The sequence below is a fragment of the Cervus canadensis genome, chromosome 32, assembly GCF_019320065.1.
Source record: "Cervus canadensis isolate Bull #8, Minnesota chromosome 32, ASM1932006v1, whole genome shotgun sequence".
In the NCBI taxonomy this organism is placed as follows: Eukaryota; Metazoa; Chordata; class Mammalia; order Artiodactyla; family Cervidae; genus Cervus; species Cervus canadensis.
The window spans coordinates 33,356,591-33,377,167 of record NC_057417.1 but is presented as its reverse complement, the minus strand read 5'-3'; the positions used below and the strand labels follow the sequence as shown (position 1 = coordinate 33,377,167).

Below are 20,577 nucleotides of genomic sequence, written 5' to 3'. Positions count from 1 at the left end.
GATGGAGGAAGAAGGGTTAGTGATGATGATGAGGCCACAGCTGCTGGAAGCTGTTTGTAATCTGCATAACCCTCTGGGCTGGGTAGGTATGTGCGTGTGACTGTGTGTGTATGCACCCACACACGGACATGCTGTGGTGTACATATACTACTTTTTTAAAAAAAATTTGAAACACGAAGTTCATTTTTAAAATGTAAACCTTTTGAATGGGTGATTCTCCAACTTTTGTAGGCATATCAGGATCTGACTTAGTATCAAATTTGGGGTTCAAAGTTGGAGAGGCAATGATTTAAATAAACTTTCTCCCCAAAGCTATTTTTCTTAGAAGCCCTGACACAGATTCCACAGAGTCTATTGATGGTTTCATACAGTAACAAATGAATGTGTTTTTACCATTTGTGGAAATTATAGTTCTGAAACTGGGAAGGCCTGTGTATCACTATCTGCTCTATTTTTGGAAGTAATGGAGGAAGTATTTCAACCTGATTACTGCCTGTGGAGTGAGGAATTTCTTAGTATTTGACTGACCACCTGCTGATACTTTATTTCCTTAGAGCTCCTCAAGTCATTATAAGAATCACCCAACAGTCTGAAATCAAAATGATGTCTTACTGTAAAATGTCAGCTCTCTGTCGTAAAAAGATTACATGCCATTTTAAATATAATTGCCATCCCTCTCCCCTCTCCCTTACACGCAAACATTTAAGAATAACAGAATCCTTGCAAAATGAGTAGGAGCAGTCCAAGGTTCAAGCTTGGCAAATCTGAGACACTGCCTTCCTTCTATTTTGAGTCTTTTACTAGTGCAGATAATTGTCACTCCACTTACTGCCCTTTTCTGTCTCCCTACCTCCTGGTCATCCTGGCGACATTTTAATGATGCTGTTTGTGTGCTGCTGCTGATGAATTCTGTCCAGTGAAGCTTATTTATTCTCCCTTCAGCGAGGGTCCATCCTCTGTTTACTTGTCTTGGTGTTCTCTCTCCTTTCTGAACTGCTACCAGACTTTCCTTTCCCTGCCTTTGTGTCGTGACAGCAGGCTGGGGGAGCTTGTGGGTCCTCCAGTGGGAGCCCTGTGTGGGTAAATGTCACCGCTTTAGACAAAGAAGAGCTTGGCTACGTCGCGACTCGAGACGCAGCTCAGGTCGCCACCCCTTAAACGCCGTGTCTGGCCCTCTGAGGGCGTCTGTTTACTGTGTCCTTCTGAAACACTCGCTGCTTTGGCACCGGGTTTCCAGCTCATTGCTCATCTGTATCCTTGGGATGAAGGTGGGAAGTGGCCAGTGGGGGTGAGTGACCTCGCGTCTGCTCCCCCCACAGGCGCCAGGGGAGCGAGAACTCACCCGTGAGACGCTGTTGGAAAGCAGTGCTGCAGCTGGGCCTTCCTGGGTCTGCCTCGGTCTCACTGTGGGGAGTGCAGTTGATTCAGCATCTGTGACGCCACGCTCGGGTCTAGGTACTAATTTGAGAAGTCTTACCCATCTTAAGGCTTATTTCTTGACATTAAGAACATACTTGTGTAGTAATGCTTTGTTCTCAGTACCTCAGGGCTTTTGAAAGAGGCATTTGCCTTCAGTTATTTCTACCTGGCAGCTACTACCTTGGGCCTCCCTGTCAGGTGTGGAGGACACGGGGACAGTGTAGACCGTCCCCTCCCTTCTTTTGCCCCCCAGGTCAGGAACGGCACGTGCTCCCAGTGGGCAATGACCACGGGTCAGCTGCCCCTTTCATTCAACCTTGCTTTATTTACTCAGGGACCTTGGAGGCTCAGAAGGTACTCAGCTCATTTTTATATAATTCTGCTCATTTAGAACATGATCATTATTATTATTGAAGAAAACTTTGAAGACTTTCTCATGATGGTTTTCCTTCTTAGTCTCAAATTAAATTCATCAGCCTTGCCCAAGATGTGGTCCAAAAGAGGGCCACCGGCCCACAGGGGAGCTCCTTTTAGCTTTCAAGAACGTATGTCCAGACTTAAGCCAACTGTCCTCCCAGCATTCTCCTCTTGTCCTCTCCTGTGTCCCTCCAGCTTCCCTCCCCTTTCTCCTGCTCACTGACCGCTGCTGACGCCCACAGACAAAAACTGGCTCTTTTCAAGAGGACAAAAGGCTGAGTGGGTGAGAACACAGACTTTGCATGAGGTTCCCTAGGCCGGCTCTGCCGCTTCCCCGCTGTGAACCGCGGGCACATCCTCGACCCTCTATGCCTCAGGTTCCTCATCTGTAAAGCAGCAAAAATAATAGTACTTAACATGCTTAGCACAACTAGCTGTTATTGTTATTTCCTAAACAGGCTACTCCAACAGCTTTATTGAGATAATTTAAAGCCATAAAAGACACCTGTTTGAAGTATAAATTCAAAGTTCTTCATATGTTTACAGGGTTGTCCAACCATCACTATATACTAATTTTTTTTTTTTTAATTGGTTGGAGGCTAATTACTTCACAACATTTCAGTGGGTTTTGTCATACATTGACATGAATCAGCCATGGAGTTACACGTATTCCCCATCCCGATCCCCCCTCCCACCTCTCTCTCCACCTGATTCCTCTGGGTCTTCCCAGTGCACCGATATACTAATTTTTGAACTTCCCAAATAAACCTTGTCCCTGTTAGCAGTCTCTTGCCATCCTCTTCCTTCCTGCTCTGCTTGCCTTTCCCCAGGTATCCTCTGATCTACTTTGTCTGTATAGATTTGCCTTATTCTGGGCATTCATATTAATGCAGTCATAAACCATATGATTCTTTGTGATAACCACCCTCAGCACAGTGTTTCAAAGGTTCATCTATTTTTCGTTTTACTGCTGAATAATATTACGTTGTTTATCCACCCACATATTGTTTATCCATCATCTCTTGAAAGACACTTGTGTTTCCACCTTTTGGCTGTTATGACTAGTGCTGCTATGGGTGTTCATGTGTAAGTTTTTATGTGGACATGTGTTTTCATATCTCATGGACGTGTACCTAGGAGTGGAATTACTGGGTCACGCGCTATTTCTATGTTTGAAGCTTTGAGGAACTGAGAGACTGTTTCCGCTTTATATTCCCATCAGCAATGTATGAGGGTTACAGTTTCTCCATGTCCTTACCAACACTTGTTCTTATTTGTCTTCTTTGTAAAAGCCATTATAATGGTGGTTTGGGATAGGTTATCTCATTACGATTTTGATTTTGATTTTTGTAATGACTGATGAGCATTTTTATGTGCGTGGTGCTCTCCGTCATGTCTGACTCTTTGCGACCCTATGGACTTGTAGCCTGCCAGGCTCCTCTGTCCATGGGATTCTCCAGGCAGGAATACTGGAGCGGCTTGCCATTTTCTTCTCCGGGGGATCTTCCCTACCTAAACATTGAAACCACATCTCTTACATCTCCTACAATGTGCCTATTAGCTTAAATATATTGACTGTTAAGAAAGTTGCACTTACTGTTTTAGAGATAATAAATATAAAAAGTGCCAGTTCCTGCTTTAATAAAGTTTGCAACCATGGCAAGAGAGGACAGTTTCTAAGTCAGTACTGTACGGGCAATCTCATTAGCATAACCGTGGGGGAGAGAGTGTCTTAGAATACCAGTGCCCAGGTGAGCAGACACAAGTTACTGATCTGCAGTAGTTGGAGCAGTGACTGAGAAAGGAGTGTCTCTATTTCTGAGGCAACAGGAGATGTCTGCCTTAAGGACTTTTGATTGAGGTAAGATTTGTAAATAGTGAAATTCACAGATAATAAGTGTACAATTCAATGAGTTTTGACAAATGTGTAAATTCATGCAGCCACCACCTCAGTCCAAAAATGGAACACTTCTGTCACCCGATCACACTTCTTCATGGCCATTCCAGTCATTCTCTATCACTGTCTGCAACCATTTTTCTGATTTCTTTTCACACAGATTAGGTTTGCCTGTGTTTAAATTTCACATAAAGGGAATCACATCGTATGGACAGTTTTTCTCTCACCCAGCATGATGTCTGTGAAATTCCTCCATTGTATTGAGTTATTGGTTTGTTCATTTTTATCAATGTCATCTGTGTTGTTTTCAATTTAGGGTATTATAATTCATGCCACTGTGACTATTCTTGTAAAATTATTTGTGTGGACATTCTTTTCTCTCAAAGAAATGTAGAGGCCTGAAATTTGAGGGTCATTGAGTAGGTGTGTAGTTTTATAGGAAATTGCCAGACCTTTTTCTCACATGGCTGTGCTGTTTCTACAGTCTCACCAGTCCCTGAGGAGGATGTTACAGGTGCACCATGTATTTGCCCACATTTAGTGATGTCTGTCTTTTACAATTTAGCCGTCATCGTCCCTAATGTCAGATGGTATTAAGCACCTTGCCGTGTGCTTGTTAGCTCCTGGTATCTCCTCCTTTGTGAAGTGTGTGTTCAGGACTTTTGCTCATTTTATTTACATTTTCTGTGTGTTATCATTGAGTAGTAGGCATTCATATTTAATCTGACTTCAAGTCTTTCCAAGATACATGTAACCAGAATATTTCCTCCCACTCTGTGGCTCTCATACTCATTATCTGAACAGTGCATTTGTTTCAAGTTACGTTTTGAGACAGTCTCATTATTTTGCTGATTAGGAAAGTCCAGAGCAGGAAGTTGAGCTACCCAAGCTCAGGGAGCTGGTTGGGGTAGAGGTGGGGTTTGGACCCTGGTGGTCTGCCTCCTGAATCCTTGCTCTAAGCAGCTATGATGTACAAATACAAGTACTTCTCTTTGAGAACCCCTTACTGTTTATGACTTTGCTGAAATCAATAGGTGTTATCTACTTGAAATTAGATATTCTTAAGAAGTTCTTTTCCCATGTAATTTTCTTGGTCTAAAATTAAATCTTCACCATTTAGGTCTCTTTTGAGTCCCAGTTTTATGTCAGTTCACATGTGACAGAAACTCACCAGTCTGCATTAATCAGAGAAAGAGAAATTGTACCTGAGTTTCTTTTCTTGGGCCTTTTGGCCTTTAATCTGATTTGGAGTTTTAGGATTATTTGAAAAAATATTTGAGAGAAATATTGTACCATGTTAAAGAAAAATGTTGGTTATTTCTGATAACTCTCCTCTTTGGTTGGTCATACTTTTATACTGCAAACCGTAGAAATGACAATTTAGTACAATTCTACTTTGAAATAAAATACTGGAGAGCTGGAAGCTTATTGCAGTTTAGAGAAATAGGGAAATTGTTTTTATCCCACTGCCTCTTATTATTAATTTATATGCTGAAATAAATTAGCACAGTGCAGGATCAAACCAGTACATAAATACAGCCATTTATGTTTTACCATCAGCTTCACTATAGATTAATCTCACTGAAAGCTTGAACGGCTTCTTAGGGGAAGATATTGGAAGGGTAGTTTTACCCCATGAGTCCCCTTAAATATGCTGTTAATTCGCATTGATTCTGGAGAAAACAGAGATAATCAGTTTGACTTCCCCCTGACTGAATGCATCAGCAAGCTGTTCACAGCGCCGTTTAATGGAAATCTTGGAGACCCCTCCTGCTTTCCTGTTTCACACACACGGCTCCGAACACCAACAGAACCCTGCTGAGTTCTTTCCAGATGAGCTTTTGAACAGAAAGCGATGACTCTACCGTGAAGTCGAGGTGTGTGCGGTGTATGGTTGGGTCTACTTTCTCCTGATTTCAGCGCCCCAGAGGAGAACCCGCAGCCGGCCCTTCCCTCCTCCTCTAGGTGGCGCTCAGGTGTCCCGGCCGCTGGCCCCCAAGCCCGCCCCCAGCCAAGCTTAGCAACCGCGGCCACCCCAGCAGGCCAGTCCCCATCCTCAGGGGCCCCTCCAGGGGTGCGAGGACGGCGCCCCGCTCACCTTCCAGACTGGGTCCAGGCCCAGACATACAGGCAGGCGGCTCATGAAAGTTCCCTTCTCAGCTGGGGTGGAGGCGTGCCGTACCTAAAGCAACTCTAGTTTGTCGTGAAGGAGGAGACAGTTCTCTAACAAGCCTCCACAAGCCTTTGGGAGCCACGTGTAGCTGAAGCAGTGCAGCGAGCTGGACCCGAGCCTCATGGTTCCGTCCGGCCGTGGACCTCAGCCCCTGAGGAGGCCGGGCCTGTCGGGTTGCTCTGGACGCTGGACGCCCCAGCCGGGCAGGGTCTGCAGCCCTGAGCCGCGCTGCGGGCTGTCTTGGGCCCTGGCCTCCCGGCTGTGCGCTCACCTCCTGTGTTGGCCTTGGCGTGCTGGCCAGCCTCTCGCTCTCTGGGCCATGACTCCTCTCAGCAGGTGAGGGGTGGTGAGGTGATGATGAGCTGTGGCCTGGGGCAGGAGCCCCTTCTGTGCAAAGCTCTGCCCAGACCGGGAAGGGGTGAGGGTCTGGATGCTGTTGAGCAGAGGTGCTGCCGTGCGGGGTGGAAGCCTGGCTTACAGTTCAACCTCCAGTCCTGCCCCGTCAGAGGCACTTAGGAGACAGTGACAGTGTGAGAACGCCCAATTCCTGTGTCTCATGCCCATCATCATAGGTTAGGTTTATTATGTTTGAAATCAGATCTGTCGATATTTGTTCAGTTGTAGCTACCTTTCGCCCTGAAATTTGTGATACTCATTTATTTTACAAGGCAGAGGTAGAAACATATAAAGTGACATGCAAAGAAGTTGGCTAATTTTTTTAGCCACAGAGTGGGACGGTATATCCTACTATATTTGAAAGTCTGTCGCTGGAAAACGTTTGTTTCTGATAAGGTAGAAGAAAGAGGCCCGAGAATTAGCTAGGATGGCAGAGCCACTGTCTTCCTCTTCCTTCCACTTCCTCTTCCTTCTCTTCTTCATCTACGCTTAGCGTTAGGTGGTCACAAAAAGTGCAGGTTGAAACAGCTAGTCTTAAAACACATAGAAGACTTTTTCCTGAGACAGTTATCTTATAGGATCATCTTTCTACATTGTAGTGTGACCTTTCCATATTTGCAGATTTAACTATAGGAGACCATATCTAATCATATACTTAAAGTTTACCTTAGAAATACATTTAAAATGCACAATTGTTTTAAAAAGATTAATACTACTATTACAAAAAAAGCACAACGTGGTGTGAGATTAAATTACTGGCTTCGATAGGTGTAGTTAATGACCTGCGGGCAGCTGAAATTTGAATGACTGTATTTACTGGGAAAGAATCTTCCACCCATATTTTTCTGAGTAGCTGTTCACAAATGATGCATTATGCCCTGTGCTTTTGTTTCTCACTGGGTTTGAAAAATAAAACTTTCCGTTAGTGGTAAATTCATAAGCTTGGGGCGTGAAAATGTTTGAATTTGATAGAAAAGAATTTTTGAAAGGAAGATTAGTGGTTTAAACCAAAAGATTGGTCGCCCTGGGAAATTCAGCTGTCGAGAAAGCTGAGTTCAGTAACACCAGGTCCTCTCCAGCTGATTGCTCCCTCACACTGCGATTCCTAATCTCCCCACTGCACTCCCACCTGACTGGCAGGGCTGATTGCCGCGGCTTGATACTGTCTCCATCACCGGAGCACAGGGGCACCTCTGCTTCAGAACCCCCTTGTTTGTGGCAGGTTGATTCCTCCACTAAGTAGAGGTGGTGATTATTGTTTCTTTACCCATCATCACTTTAAAACAGAGGAGAAGAAGGGAAGTTACTGAACAGGTTACGGTTAGTGGTGGTCGTGGCTGAAGTTCTCTCATTGGCAGCGTTGCAAGAATCACTTGAAGTCTGACTTTCTTAGCACCTGATAGTTGATTCCCAGTCATTCTGCCATGAACGTGTCTGGTACTAGATCGTCCATATTCCACGGGAAGCAGGTAATTACACCCACGGCGAGGCCCCCCTCCCACACGGGAGGCTAGCCTGGAGCCACAGGACATAGCTCTCCTTCGAGCACGTCAGCCTCTGGCTTCCCGTGGAAACGACTCCTACTGAGGCGCATGTCGTGGTTCCCTTCTAGACGAACAGAAGATGATCTTCGTATTGGATAGGGAAAGGTAAATCCGTTTACATTTTTTCTGAAAACCTTTAAGGTCCATTTAGGGAAATGACTTCTACATCATAAAACCGAGATGTTGTCTTGAGAGAACATTATGTCCATTCCTTCCCTCTGGATGGACCTTAAAATGTGTATCATCCAGGCAGATGAGGCTCTCTCTCTCATCAATGATTTGTGTTCTATTTCGTCGTATGTGAAAATGGAAATTTCACAGTTTTTCTTAGTAATTCACTCAGGATTCCATGAATGTTCATTGTACGAATATAGAAGCATACTTAATCTCTGCACATTCCTCCTGAAGAAGGAGAGATCTGTTAGTCATTACCTGGGAAAGTACACACCATACCACACACACACACACACACACACACACACACACGCCTCAAAGAGTACCAGCTAGAGCGCTGACATTTCCCCAGGTCAGTCTGATAATCTTATCTCAGGGTAACTCAATCACTTTTGTCTTTATGGATCTTTTCAGACTCTTTCTGCTCCATTTAAGGTATATAAAGATCACAAACTTTTGTAGGGATCTGAGCAGACCTGAATACTAACCCGTCCGCTTCTCTTTCTCTTCCCAGAGCTTTTATGTTTTGTTACCTTTAAACCCTCTTAACTTCACGATCTACTCTCTATACTTCAGTGCTAAATAGTTCTAGGTTCAGAAAGATTAACTGTGTTATTCTGCACATCAGTGAATCTACATTAAAGTACTTGTGGTAATTAATCAATTTAGACATTTAGTGTTCCAGAATACTGACATAGTTACCATCCTTCTTCCACAATAGATGTTAGAGTCTGGGCTAACTATAATTGGTCAGTCATTTAGACCACAAGGTTTCCGCTTGCCAGCTCTTTGAAACTATTCTCTTCAAAAAAATTTTTTTCTACTAGATCACAGTATCCAGCACAATTTGTACATAGTGTAGGCATATTTGTGAAAAAGTGTTAGTCATTTAGTCATGTATGACTCTTTGTGATCCCATGGACTGTAGCCTGCCAGGCTCCTCTGTCTATGGGATTCTACAGGCAAGAATACTAAAGTGGGTAACCATTCTCTTCTCCAGAGAATCTTCCCAACCCAGGGATCAAACCTGGTCTCCTGCAGGTGGATTTTTTACCATCTGAGCCACCAGGGAAGCCCATGGGCATATTTATTAAACTGTGAATACTTGGAAAACTTGAATTATTATGGTATTTACATTTAGAACATTTATATGTTAAATCAGTGATGACCTGTCACTTATACAACCAAGTCAAGTTCTTGAGCATCTATCTTGAAGCCGTTTTCTTTCAAAAAGATGTGGTTTTTCCCACGATTCTTTCTTGTAGGACACTGGAACAGCATGAAGGCCTTTCTTTCTTTATTGTTGAACATTGTGCAAAGGGCAAGGCATAGGCCTGGAGCTCAGCCCATCCCAAGGCATCAGAGCTACATCCATTGCGATTCAGCTTTATTAGCCTGCTTGGGTCATGACACTAGATGATTTTAGCTGAAATACATAGAAAAAAGGGCTTCCCTGATAGCTCGGCTGGTAAAGAATCTGCCTGCAATGTGGGAGACCTGGGTTTGATCCCTGGAAAGATCCCCTGGAGAAGGGAAAGGCTACCCACTCCAGTATTCTGGCCTGGAGAATTCCAAGGACTGTATAGTCTGTGGGGTCACAAAGAGTCAGACACGACTGAGCGGCTTTCACTTTCACATAGCAAAAAGAGGAAATTGGACACACAGTTGACAATCAGAGCCTGCAGTCTGCTTGAATTATAACCTAGGGTGGGTGATGTGTGGCAGAAGCCATGGAGCTCTGGGGCTGGGACAAAGGTTGACTGCTCCAGCCCTTGAGTTAGGTTAGGGTCACAGTGTCGGACACTTCACCACCCCTGCTCCTGTGCTAGATGGAGGCTGTCACCTCTGATGGGACAGAAAGTGTGCCCTGTGCTCATATTCCCAGTGCTGGTGACAGGATCGTGTGTGGCTCTTGAACAGGAAGTGGTGTGAGGCAGAGATCCAAGTCTCCCTCTGGACTCCCCTCTCTCCTTCACCCCCGAGTTCAGTCCGTCGTCGTCTCTTTTGCCACCTGAATCTTGATTTCGAGCGATCCACGTCTTCCAGCCTCCACCAGCGCGGTCAGCCCTGTGCCCTGACCCAGCCTGCCATCGCCTGTCAGAGCGTTTCCTGGGTTACCACAGGGACCTCCTGCCTGCTCTGGCTCCCTCCACTCCTCCTCCGCACTGCAGCCAGAGTGAACGCTTAACCACACAGCCCCTTCACAGCCTTTCTGCTGTCCTTTTGGGCAGATAGCAATCATCATCATCATAATTATACTGACAGTACTTTAGACCAAGGCCTAGAAACAGGGTGGTCATATAAGTCATCATTCACACGAGAATGCTTCTGAACGTGAAGTGGGTGCCATTGAGACCCACACAAGGATGACATGGGAAGAAGGTATGTGTTTGCCTTGCCTGCTTCCGTCACCCTCTCTGAACCTACGGAATGGCTTGCCTTCAATCTTCTGTGCTTTCCAGTGGTACCTGCCATGCTTGCTGCCCCCACAGGGCCTTTGCACATGTTGTTTGAGTTTGAAAACTACTGATCTTTTTGCTGTTAGCTCCTGTCTGGCATCTCACCGACTAGGTTAAATCTCCTTATTATAGACTCTCACTACACTCACTGATGCAATTTAGCAATTTATTTATTTGAATAAATACCAATAAGAAACTGGTAGTATTGTATTACCAATATACCAGTTATGGAATACAGTAGTCAGCACAATGGCAAAATAAACTCAGTGTATTTAAAATTAAATTAAATTAAATTAAATTAAACTCCTTGTATTTAAATTATATACTTAGTACAGAGGAAACCGGTTAAACATATACAATTTAATGTAAAAATATACTCTCAATTTTAGCAGTGTTAATATGCTATTTGATGTGCATATTTGATATTTAATATGCTTCATTTGAAAAATACAGTAATTTAAAAGTTCAGTTTTGTAATTCTACAAATTTATCAAAAATTTGAAGTTAAGATAGGGATTCTTGTGAAGGTTTCTCTATTGAGAAATCTGTGACGTTTAGCGCTATGATATAGAGAGTAGCTGGGTTCTGGAACAGATTGTATGCGTATCTGATTCTTTGCGACCCCGTGGACTGTAGCCTGCCAGGGATTCTCCAGACAAGAACACTGGAGTGGGTGCCATGCCCTCCTACAGGGGATCTTCCTGGCTCAGGGGTCAAACCTGCGTCCCTTATGCCCCTGCGTTGGCAGGAGGGTTTCTTTACCACTAGTGCCATCTTGGAAGCCCCTGGAACAGATTACCTGGGGTTTAAATCATGATTTTGCCACATACCGTCTCGGTGGCCTTGAACAAATCAGTTTCCCTCTGCCTCTCTTCACACATCTGTAAAGTGGGTATAATGACGATGTCTGTTTTAGAGGGCTTCTGTGAGAATTAAATCAGGTGATGCACGTAAAACACTTGGAACAGTTTCCAGCACGGTAGACTCAAGTTAACCCTAGCTGTTACTGTTATTTGTACCGTTATTATATTTATTCATTGAACAAGTATTTATGCTTTTCTCCTGGCACCGGTCTCAGAACTCTGACGTGATTAATACAGGGCAGGGGACTCCGCTGAGTGTAACTCAGGGATTGCTAGGGCGTGTGGGTGGGAGGAGCTCTGTGAACCTGGAGGATGGGAATTCATCCGCGTGCTCCGGGGGGGCTGCGGGGGAGCACCCAGGGTGGGGAAGGAGCACGAAAGGCCCCCTGAGGTGGAAAGGGCTTCTCCAGGTTCAAGAGTCACAGCAAAGTGCGCCAGCGTGCACCTCACTGAGTCACGGGGGTAGGGGGCCTGAAGGACACGCGATGCTGCTGTGCCCCAGGGCTTTTACTAGGAAAACGAGAGGCCCTTAATTCTCCTTGTTTTACTGATGAAGAAGCAGAAATCCACATGTCCTGACCAGGATCACGTAGAGAATCAGGGAGCTAGCACTGGAAGCAAGTCTCCTGTGTTTTGTTTTGTTTTTTCAAATTAAGGAAGCATCGTACAAAAACGGCACAAGTCAGACAGAATGACCTTCTGAGTTCTCACAGGGAGAGCCCCTGTGTGCCCACATCTTGGCGTGCTCTCCACAGCTGCCCTGCTGCACCCACCCCCCCACACCCCCTTCTCCCAGAGGTATCTGTGCTTACTCTGCTCCCCCTCAGCAACGCAGGCCAGGTTCGCCTGGGTTTGAACTTTAGGAACTTCTGCCTGGAAGGTTATGCTGTAATCCTTTTCCTGACTGGCTTCTCTCACTACACACATGTCTGTGAGATCCATCCGTGGTGTCGTGTGTTGTATATAGCAGTACTGGGTCCATTACAGTTGCTGCGAGTTGTTCCTCTGTGTGAACACACACGGGTTTCCAGTGTGATAGCCCCTGAATGTCACCATGAGATGCAGCGTGCGTGTGAGACGAAAGCTGGATTGAGATTCATGTCATTTATGTCTGTAGCTTAATACTGCTTATCCTACTTTTTTTTCCAACTAAGTGAAGGTTATATTTTTCTTTTAGAACCAAGGTATATAACCTTGATTGTCATACTTTGAGAGTATGTTGTTGTTAAATCATTGACTCGTGTCCAAGTGTTTCACAACCCCATGGACTGTAGCCCACCAGGCTCCTCTGTCCCTGGGATTTCCCAGACAAGAATGCTGGAGTTGGTTGCCGTTTCCTTCCCCAAGGGATCTTTCCGACCCAGGGGTGGAGCCCGAGTCTCCTGCGTCAGCAGGTGGATTCCTTATCACTGAGCCACCAGAGAAGCCCACTTTGACAGCATAGTGCCATGTTAAAACAAAGGCTTGCATCAGCAGAGATTGCTTGATGTGTGATAAGTAAGTGTTAATCATGAATGGAAGTAACTTAGATTAGCTTGTCAGGTGCTTTAAGATGGTCCTGTCATAGAACATCAGCCTTTTGAAATATTACCTAGGGGACTGCATGTTTCTAGGGGGTGAAGGATAATCTGCTACTTAATTGGGCCAAATGGCCACCGTTTCTACTTTTTAAAATTAGGTCTCTTTAAATACAGTGACTGATTAATTGGATGAATGCCATTTTCATGTGTACTCCATTCAGTTTTTTTTCCTTTCTCTCTTTTTTTTAATATTTCAGATGATGTTGTGCCGTACTTTAAAACAGAGCCAGGCCTTCCACAGATCCACTTGGAAGGGAACCGCCTCGTGCTCACTTGCCTTGCGGAAGGGAGCTGGCCTTTGGAGTTCAAGTGGACGCACAACGACAGTGAGCTCACCACCTACACCAGCGAATATAAGTAATTGATTCCTTGAAAATAAGATTACATTTCACAGTGGTATAAGCAGAGTATTTGCCTTATTGGCCATGAGATCATGGGGTGGGGGGAATGTTGGATTGCATTGGTAATGCATTTAGGATTAAGGGAATACATTTGAACATGTAATCAGAATGTGATTTACTATTCCAATACAGGTTGTATTTACACTTAGGAAGTCTGTCATTATATTTGTAAGAGTAAGCCCCTTAGTGAAATTACCAGACCAAAAAAAGGTGTAGTTACAGAAGAATGCAAATAACAGCTTCAGCTGATGAAACTTGCCATCCTGAGGCAACAGTCCTGCCCACCAGTATTGTTCCTGCCTAAAGAGCATCACAGCTTTCTACAGGGCAGAGCTTCTGGAGTTCTGGTTGCCAGCAAGACTTCCCTGGCTAACTGTGGGGTGGGCACCCTGTCAGAGGTGGGGTGGGCACAGATGGAACTCTGGGAGGATGGGCATGAACACAGCATGGACAGTCAGCAAAAGTGAGCATTCATTGGACTGGGGATGGGGTGAGGACGTGAGGGGCTCAGTACAGGGGACTGAGAGGGGAGGGGTGAGGACGTGAGGGGCTCAGTACAGGGGACTGAGAGGGGAGGGGTGAGGACGTGAGGGGCTCAGTACAGGGGACTGAGAGGGGGAAGCTGGATATCAGGTCTGTGGTGCAGCTTCTCCAGGAAGCATGTGGACTGGCTTCCCAGCCTCGGGACCTCCTGGCAGCGCTTGAGGTCTTCCCAGGTGTGTTTTCCCACCTCGTTTTCTATGTGGGGATGATGCTGGATGCAGTTCTGAGGGGACAGAGAATTACTGACGCTGAACATTCCCGGAGGCCCCAAAGTCAGCAGGAGTCAGCAGTGCTCTGCTCTTCATTAAAGGAGATAAGAAAGAGAATTGACGATCTAGAGCTGTTTCAAGTAGAGCAATGAACTTCTCAACAGGGTGCCTAGCCCGCCATGTACTCTTTACCCCAGAAGTTGTAACATGGTGGTCCGTGAACTGCAGTTAGCCTACCTGGAATGTGGTCTGCATATTTTAAATATCAGTTAATATATATATATGTGTGTGTGTGTATATACACCCAGTATTTGTGTCTCAGTTGATTGCCAGCATTTAACACTTATAAGATTTCACATAAAATTCTGCTTTTTAGGCCCTCTGGAACAATTAGCAGGCCTGGGCCCCGGGTGCACACAGAAGCAGGTGCCAGGCGACGCTGTGCTGCGTACTGGCAGGGACACCGTTTCTCAGCACGCTCTGGTCCCCACCGTGTAACACCTCACTTGTGGTCCTGTTACCCACCTGCCCTGTGTGGACAGAGGAGTCTGTGTCCTCCTCTTCCATCATTTGGTCTATACTTGAGAGGACCTGTTGTTCTGAGAGCAGTTGATCACAGTAGTTAAGAGCATGTTGAAGTCAAACAGACCTAGCTTTGAATCTCAGCTCACCACCAGTTACATTAGTGGTATTACTTTGAACAAGCTGCCTGTTAGCCCCACTTTCAATAACCTGCAAAATGGGGGTGATCAAGCCTCGTCTGTGGTGTTGAGCATTGAAAGGCTCTCGTGTATGTAAAACAACATACTTTCTGGCCCACAAGTGATCAGTTAATAAATTGTAGGCAATATTATATTTTATTGTAATATGACATAGGGCTTGGTTTATTAGAAGGGGTATAAGAAAGCAAAAAAAAAAGTGAACTTAGGAATGAGAACTGTTACAAGCTTTGATGGCAGATGACTTGGGTTCAAATACTACTATTCAACTTACTATTTGGACAAGTTATCTAACCCAGTTTGATATTTTCCCATCTGTAAAATGGGTATAATAAAACCCACCCTAGAGGGTTCTCATAAAAATTAAGTGATATGATGTTTCAAATGCCCCAAGAAGAAGGAAGTGAGGTTTCAAAAGAATCCGTCTTGTTTTTCCTCATGAAAAGAAGTAATGATATGGGTGATCCATAACAGCGGCCTTAAAACTGGGGGACATGCCTTGGATAGTGGCAGAGGAATGGTCTCTGGATCTCCAGTTTCCACAGGCATATTAGTTGAGCTGCCTGAGAATGTGCCTTTGTGATGGTACCTGCCCGTTCTCTTTTTGCACCTGCTCTGCATTATCTCTTCCACTTCACAGAAAAGCACACACCTTTCCCAGTTTGAGTCTTCTGTGAAACCACATCTTCAGCACACAAGACAAGCACAGTTTAAAACATTGGGCTTGGAACTTCCCTGGTGGTCCAGAGATTAAGACTCCGAGCTCCCAGTGCAGGGAGCCTCCGGTTAGATCCCTGGTCAGGGAACTAGATCCCACGTGCTGTACCTAAGATTCTGCACGCTGCAATGAGGATCGAAGATCCCACATGCCTCAACCAAGACCTGGCTCAGCCAAATAAATAATTATTGAGGAAAAGTAAAACAAAATATCGGGCTTGAAGAAGCCTCTTTAAACATCCCCTGGGGCTTCTCCCCTTCTCTCTATACGTACTTCTTTCAAGGGCAGAGTGTGACGCTAGAAATGGGGTCTTTTGCCCAGTCTTGGGGTTTTCCTAATTCAGTAGGTGTTCAGCAAGAGTGGTACCGTTTTCTTGTGAACACCCTTCTCTTTTCCATTCTCCAACCATCATCAAAGTATATATTGTGCCTCAAGGAATGTTTATGAGAACTAAGCAGGGAGACATTTGCAAGAAACACCGCGGGCAAGGCGCCTTGTTGTATCTGGACTGCAAACTTAGCATCAAGGTCCGTGGCTTACACATTTACACAAAATAGAATTATAATTTTCAGGATTTGTCAGAAAGAAAACGTCTGCTGAGAAATACTCTTCTCTGAAGTACACTTGTCTCCATTTCACCTACCCAGAAAGGAGAAGAGCTTGGCAAGGCCTCAGTGGCAGATAGCAACGAGGGCGAGTGTGTGTGTGTGTAAAAAGTTCTGTTCATTTTCTTCAGATCAGTGTCCCCTCTTGATGTAGAAAGACCACACATTATAGGAAAGTTGGTGCTTTATATTTTTTCATTCATTTGGAAGACACTTTCATTAACTTTTGCCAAAAGGTATCATTTGATATTCCAAATCCATATTCATTTTTATTACCTCAGTGTGTTTTGCTTGCTGGTATGCATCAGTTTCTTTGCTACTTGTTTAACTCTATGTTCTCATTAGATTTAAATTAACTGTATGCAGATATGTGGTCAATAACTTTTCTTTTTGTAGTTAATTTCTATCCAGTTCTGTTCATTCTGATAAATAACTTCCCACTCACTAAAATGTAAAGTAATTGGGGGAAAAAAAACCACTTTCACTCAAGAGGCATATCTCCTTTCTAAGATTTTACTGTTCAATGATGATTTTTCAAAATTTGTAATACATATATGTTGTTTTGATTAGCTGTGTAGTAACAATAATTACAATCAATGTAATCCACATGAAATTTTTTTAAGTGCTCAGAATATTTTGGTCAAAGAATATTCTTTTAAAATTACCATTTACTTGTATATTTTTATTTCAGAGAAGTATGTTGGATAATAAATGATGAGTATCTTTCAGGCATGGAAACATGTCACATTAGAATAAAATTCTGTGAGGTGAGTAGATTTAATACTCAAGTTCAAAGAGTAAAAAGAAACCATATGAGAGTTCTCTCTGTTGATTTTTAAGAAATAAATATTGTGGCTATCAAAGTAATTATTTAAATTCCACTGGATACTTTTAAAACTGTGTGACAGTTTTATTTTAAAATGCCAAAACATACGCTGTGCCATTATTATATATGCAACTATTTAAACTTCTCTATGAGAGAACGTCTTTGGTGTCAACTTAAAAATATGCAAGGTGACCAAGCTTTTTGCATGGCTCTTTGCACCAGCAAATTTACCTGTTAGCCTGACACACCCTGGATAATCCCCAGGAAGACAAAGCGCTGTTGCTTGTATTGAAGCAGGATTCATTTTATATATATATATATATATGTTCATTATATATGCACCATTGAAATAAAGTAGATGCTTCACTACCATTTCACCAGAAACTCGTTAAGAAGAGATGGGTTATTCTGAAGCAAAAACGGTTTAGGTTAGACGTGATGAATTATATTCTTTGCACTGAGGGCTTCAGACACTGAGATGGGTTATCAAGGATCCATTGTATTTTGTCATCATTTTTTTCAAGATATAAAACCTGTCTAAAAGTCTTAGGCTATTTTTTCAAATGACTCTTTTATCTGCTTCCTTCCAATAAGCACATTCAGCTGTCATATGTTAGCCTTCATGAGGCTGATGTAAGTCTCAAATTGAAAAACATGGATACTCTATGAAATGGGAGCTGTGTTCCTACCTAGCATTGAGGCCCTCTTTCTCCTCCACTCTGGTGTGGGCAATGAAAATACCAACCCTAAAAAAAGCAAATAATATAAATTCAGCTTTTCCATCTTTGGCTAAATATAACACTTTCTTTGCTGCTTGTGTTACAAACTGCAGGATGAATTTCAGTGAGTTTCAAATGTTACGTTAATCACATTGATGCTTATCTCCATGTTTAAGCACAGGTGTGGCTACAGTGGGAAAATGAGAGTGGTTCAGTGATTAAACAAAGTTGCATAAGTGTCATAGGCAGATTTGTATTTTTTGTTTCTCCCAGAAAATATTTACTGTAAATTATTTTTTCTGCTTTGGACAAAAAAAATATTTTGTAATTATATTCAAAATATATGTATATATACATGTATACATATATGTATGCCCAAAATTTCTAGTGCTAGGCACTCCAGCAGGAAGAATAATTGGATACTCTGCTGAAAATCTTATAGTCTCCTTTCGTGATCTGTCTTCTGTTACAGTATAAACAGTAGAAATTTGATTGATATTTATTTTTTATGTCAGTAAAGAATAGGAATGGTTAAGGGGAAAGTTACTTTTTCTTATGTCCTATAAAGGGACAAAAATTCTACAATATCCATAAAATTTAATAAATACCTGGGAATAACCCTTATAAGAAATGAGTAGAGTATGAAGAAAAATAGAAAACCTCACTGAGAGATATAAAGGTGAATTCTAGATAGGAAATCTAAACAGCCGTAAAGCTGGACAAAGTATACGGAATAATTGTTTTCGAGATACTGGACCTCCGGCAGCCGAAGGTGTGATGCCTGAGAGATGGAAAAGCAACAAGGCGAGCCCTCTGACTGCCCGACTCGCCGCCCTGAGGGCATCTCCCGGCTGTGGCGCAGAGACGGAGGGCACGGGGGGGCCGGAGGGTCCGACCCCGAGGAGGGGAGGGCAGCCGAGAGTTGAGAGCGATCAAGGCCGAGGACTGGAGGGCAGAGAGCCATGCAGAGAGAGAGAACTCTGGGGATCTGCAGAGGCTCTTTTTTTGAGTATTTAGCAGATTATCCGCCAGCACACGCATGTAAGGAGACTGCCCAAGTCCAGGAAACCAGGTACCCGAGAAGTGGATGCAGCCGTTCCCAGGCTCACAGAGGGCTGGGCCGAGGGCCTTTTCTCAGCAGCCACTCTGAAAAACCGCATGATTCACAGCATTATTGGATAGGGTAACAGAAGGGTCTTGGGCCTGTAGTAGGGAATTACTAACCCTGGACCAACTACAGCTCTGGTCCTGCCTGAGAAATCTTAAAAGACCAGAAAGGATCAAACTGTTTCTAAGTATCTTTGCAGCAGTGGAGAGCAAAGCTCAGGAATATTTATAGGAATATAAAAATAGCATCAGATACAATACCAGCACCAAACAGGGTAAAATTCACAATGTCTGGAATCCAGTCAGAGATTGTTAGGGATGTAAAGAGGCAGGAAAGCATGATCCAAAATGAGAAAAATCTATCAACCGAAACCAAACCAAAGCTGACACAGACGTTAGAATTAGCAGAGAGTGGGGCTGAAACACGATAACTGTATTCCATGTGATCAAAGTTAAGTAGAGACATGAAAGATATTAAAAGGCAGAAGATATTTCTAAGGATGAAGCCCATAACATCTGAGATGAAAAGCACAATGGGTGAGACTATCAGCAGATTAGACATTGCAGAAGAATATATTAGTAAACTTAAAAATATAGCAATATAATGGGCTCCCCGGGTAGCTCAGCTGATAAAGAATCTGCCTGCAATGCAGGAGACCCAGGTTTGATTCCTGGGTCAGGAAGTTCACCTGGAGAAGGGATAAGCTACCCACTCCAAAATATTAGTAAACTTAGAGCGATATAACTATTCAAGATGAAAGGCAGGGGCTTCCCTGGCAGTCCAGTGGTTAAGATTCTGTGTTTCTGATGCAAGGGATGCAGGTTTGATCGCTGATCAGGGAACTAAGATCCTATGTGCTGTGCAGCTTGGTCAAAAATCAATAAATAAAAATAAACATGAAAGTCAGAAAATAAACACAATGAAAAGACCATTAGTGAATTACGGGACAACTTCACATGGCCTAATGTATGTACAAGTTGAATCCCAAAGACAGGGGTGGTAAAGTATTTGAATAAATAATGCTGAGAAATGTGTGCATTTGATGGAAACTACAAACTCATCAATGCAAGAAACTAAGCAGATGCCAGTAGTGGAGTTACTAGCCAGTATAATAAGAAAAAGGAAAAGCATCTAGATTGTAAGAAGAGATGTAAAAATGTCTTATCGAAGGTTGCATGATTGTAGAAAATGTGATATTGTCTTTAAAAAACTGCTAAAATTCACATGTGTTTAGCAGTGTTATAGGATACTAGATGAGCATGTGAAAGTGAAAGTCGCTTAGTCATGTCCAACTCTTTGCAACCCCATGGAATACACAGTCCATGGAATTCTCTAGGCCAGAATACTGGAGTGGATGGCTTTTCCCTTTTCCAGGGGATCTTCCCAACCCAGGGATCGAATCCAGGTCTCCTGCATTGCAGGCAGACTCTTTACTGAGCCACCAGGGAAGCCCAAGAATACTGGAGTGGGTAGCCTGTCCTTTCTCCAGCAGATCTTCCCAACCCAGGAATCAAACTGGGGTCTACTGCATTGCAGGTGGATTCTTTACCAACTGAGCTATCAGGGAAGCTATAGATGACCATACAAGTCACTTATATTTCTGTATACTAGGAAAGAATAATCTGCATTTATTAGGATTTATGATTTTTCTAAAATATATAACATTTATTTTGTAAAATGAAAACAAAAATGCTTTTTAAAATATCTTCAAAAATCTTAGGGATGAATATGACAAGGTGTTTGTAAGATTTTTATACTAAAAACTATAAAGCATTGCCTAAGTTTTCTAAAAGAAGACCTAAATAAA

The 20,577-nt window shown here is 43.4% G+C and overlaps 1 protein-coding gene across 6 annotated transcripts in view; it reads left to right on the top strand.

The window, feature by feature from the left end:
- The window catches only part of SDK1 (sidekick cell adhesion molecule 1), a 724,732-nt gene that overhangs the window by 254,738 nt on the left and 449,417 nt on the right, over positions 1–20,577 (top strand). For all 6 annotated transcript variants that reach the window (XM_043455307.1, XM_043455310.1, XM_043455311.1 and 3 more), the window contains one exon: positions 13,120–13,279. In XM_043455307.1, the coding sequence (XP_043311242.1) occupies positions 13,120–13,279 (160 nt within the window). The remainder of the gene's footprint in view (positions 1–13,119; positions 13,280–20,577) is intronic.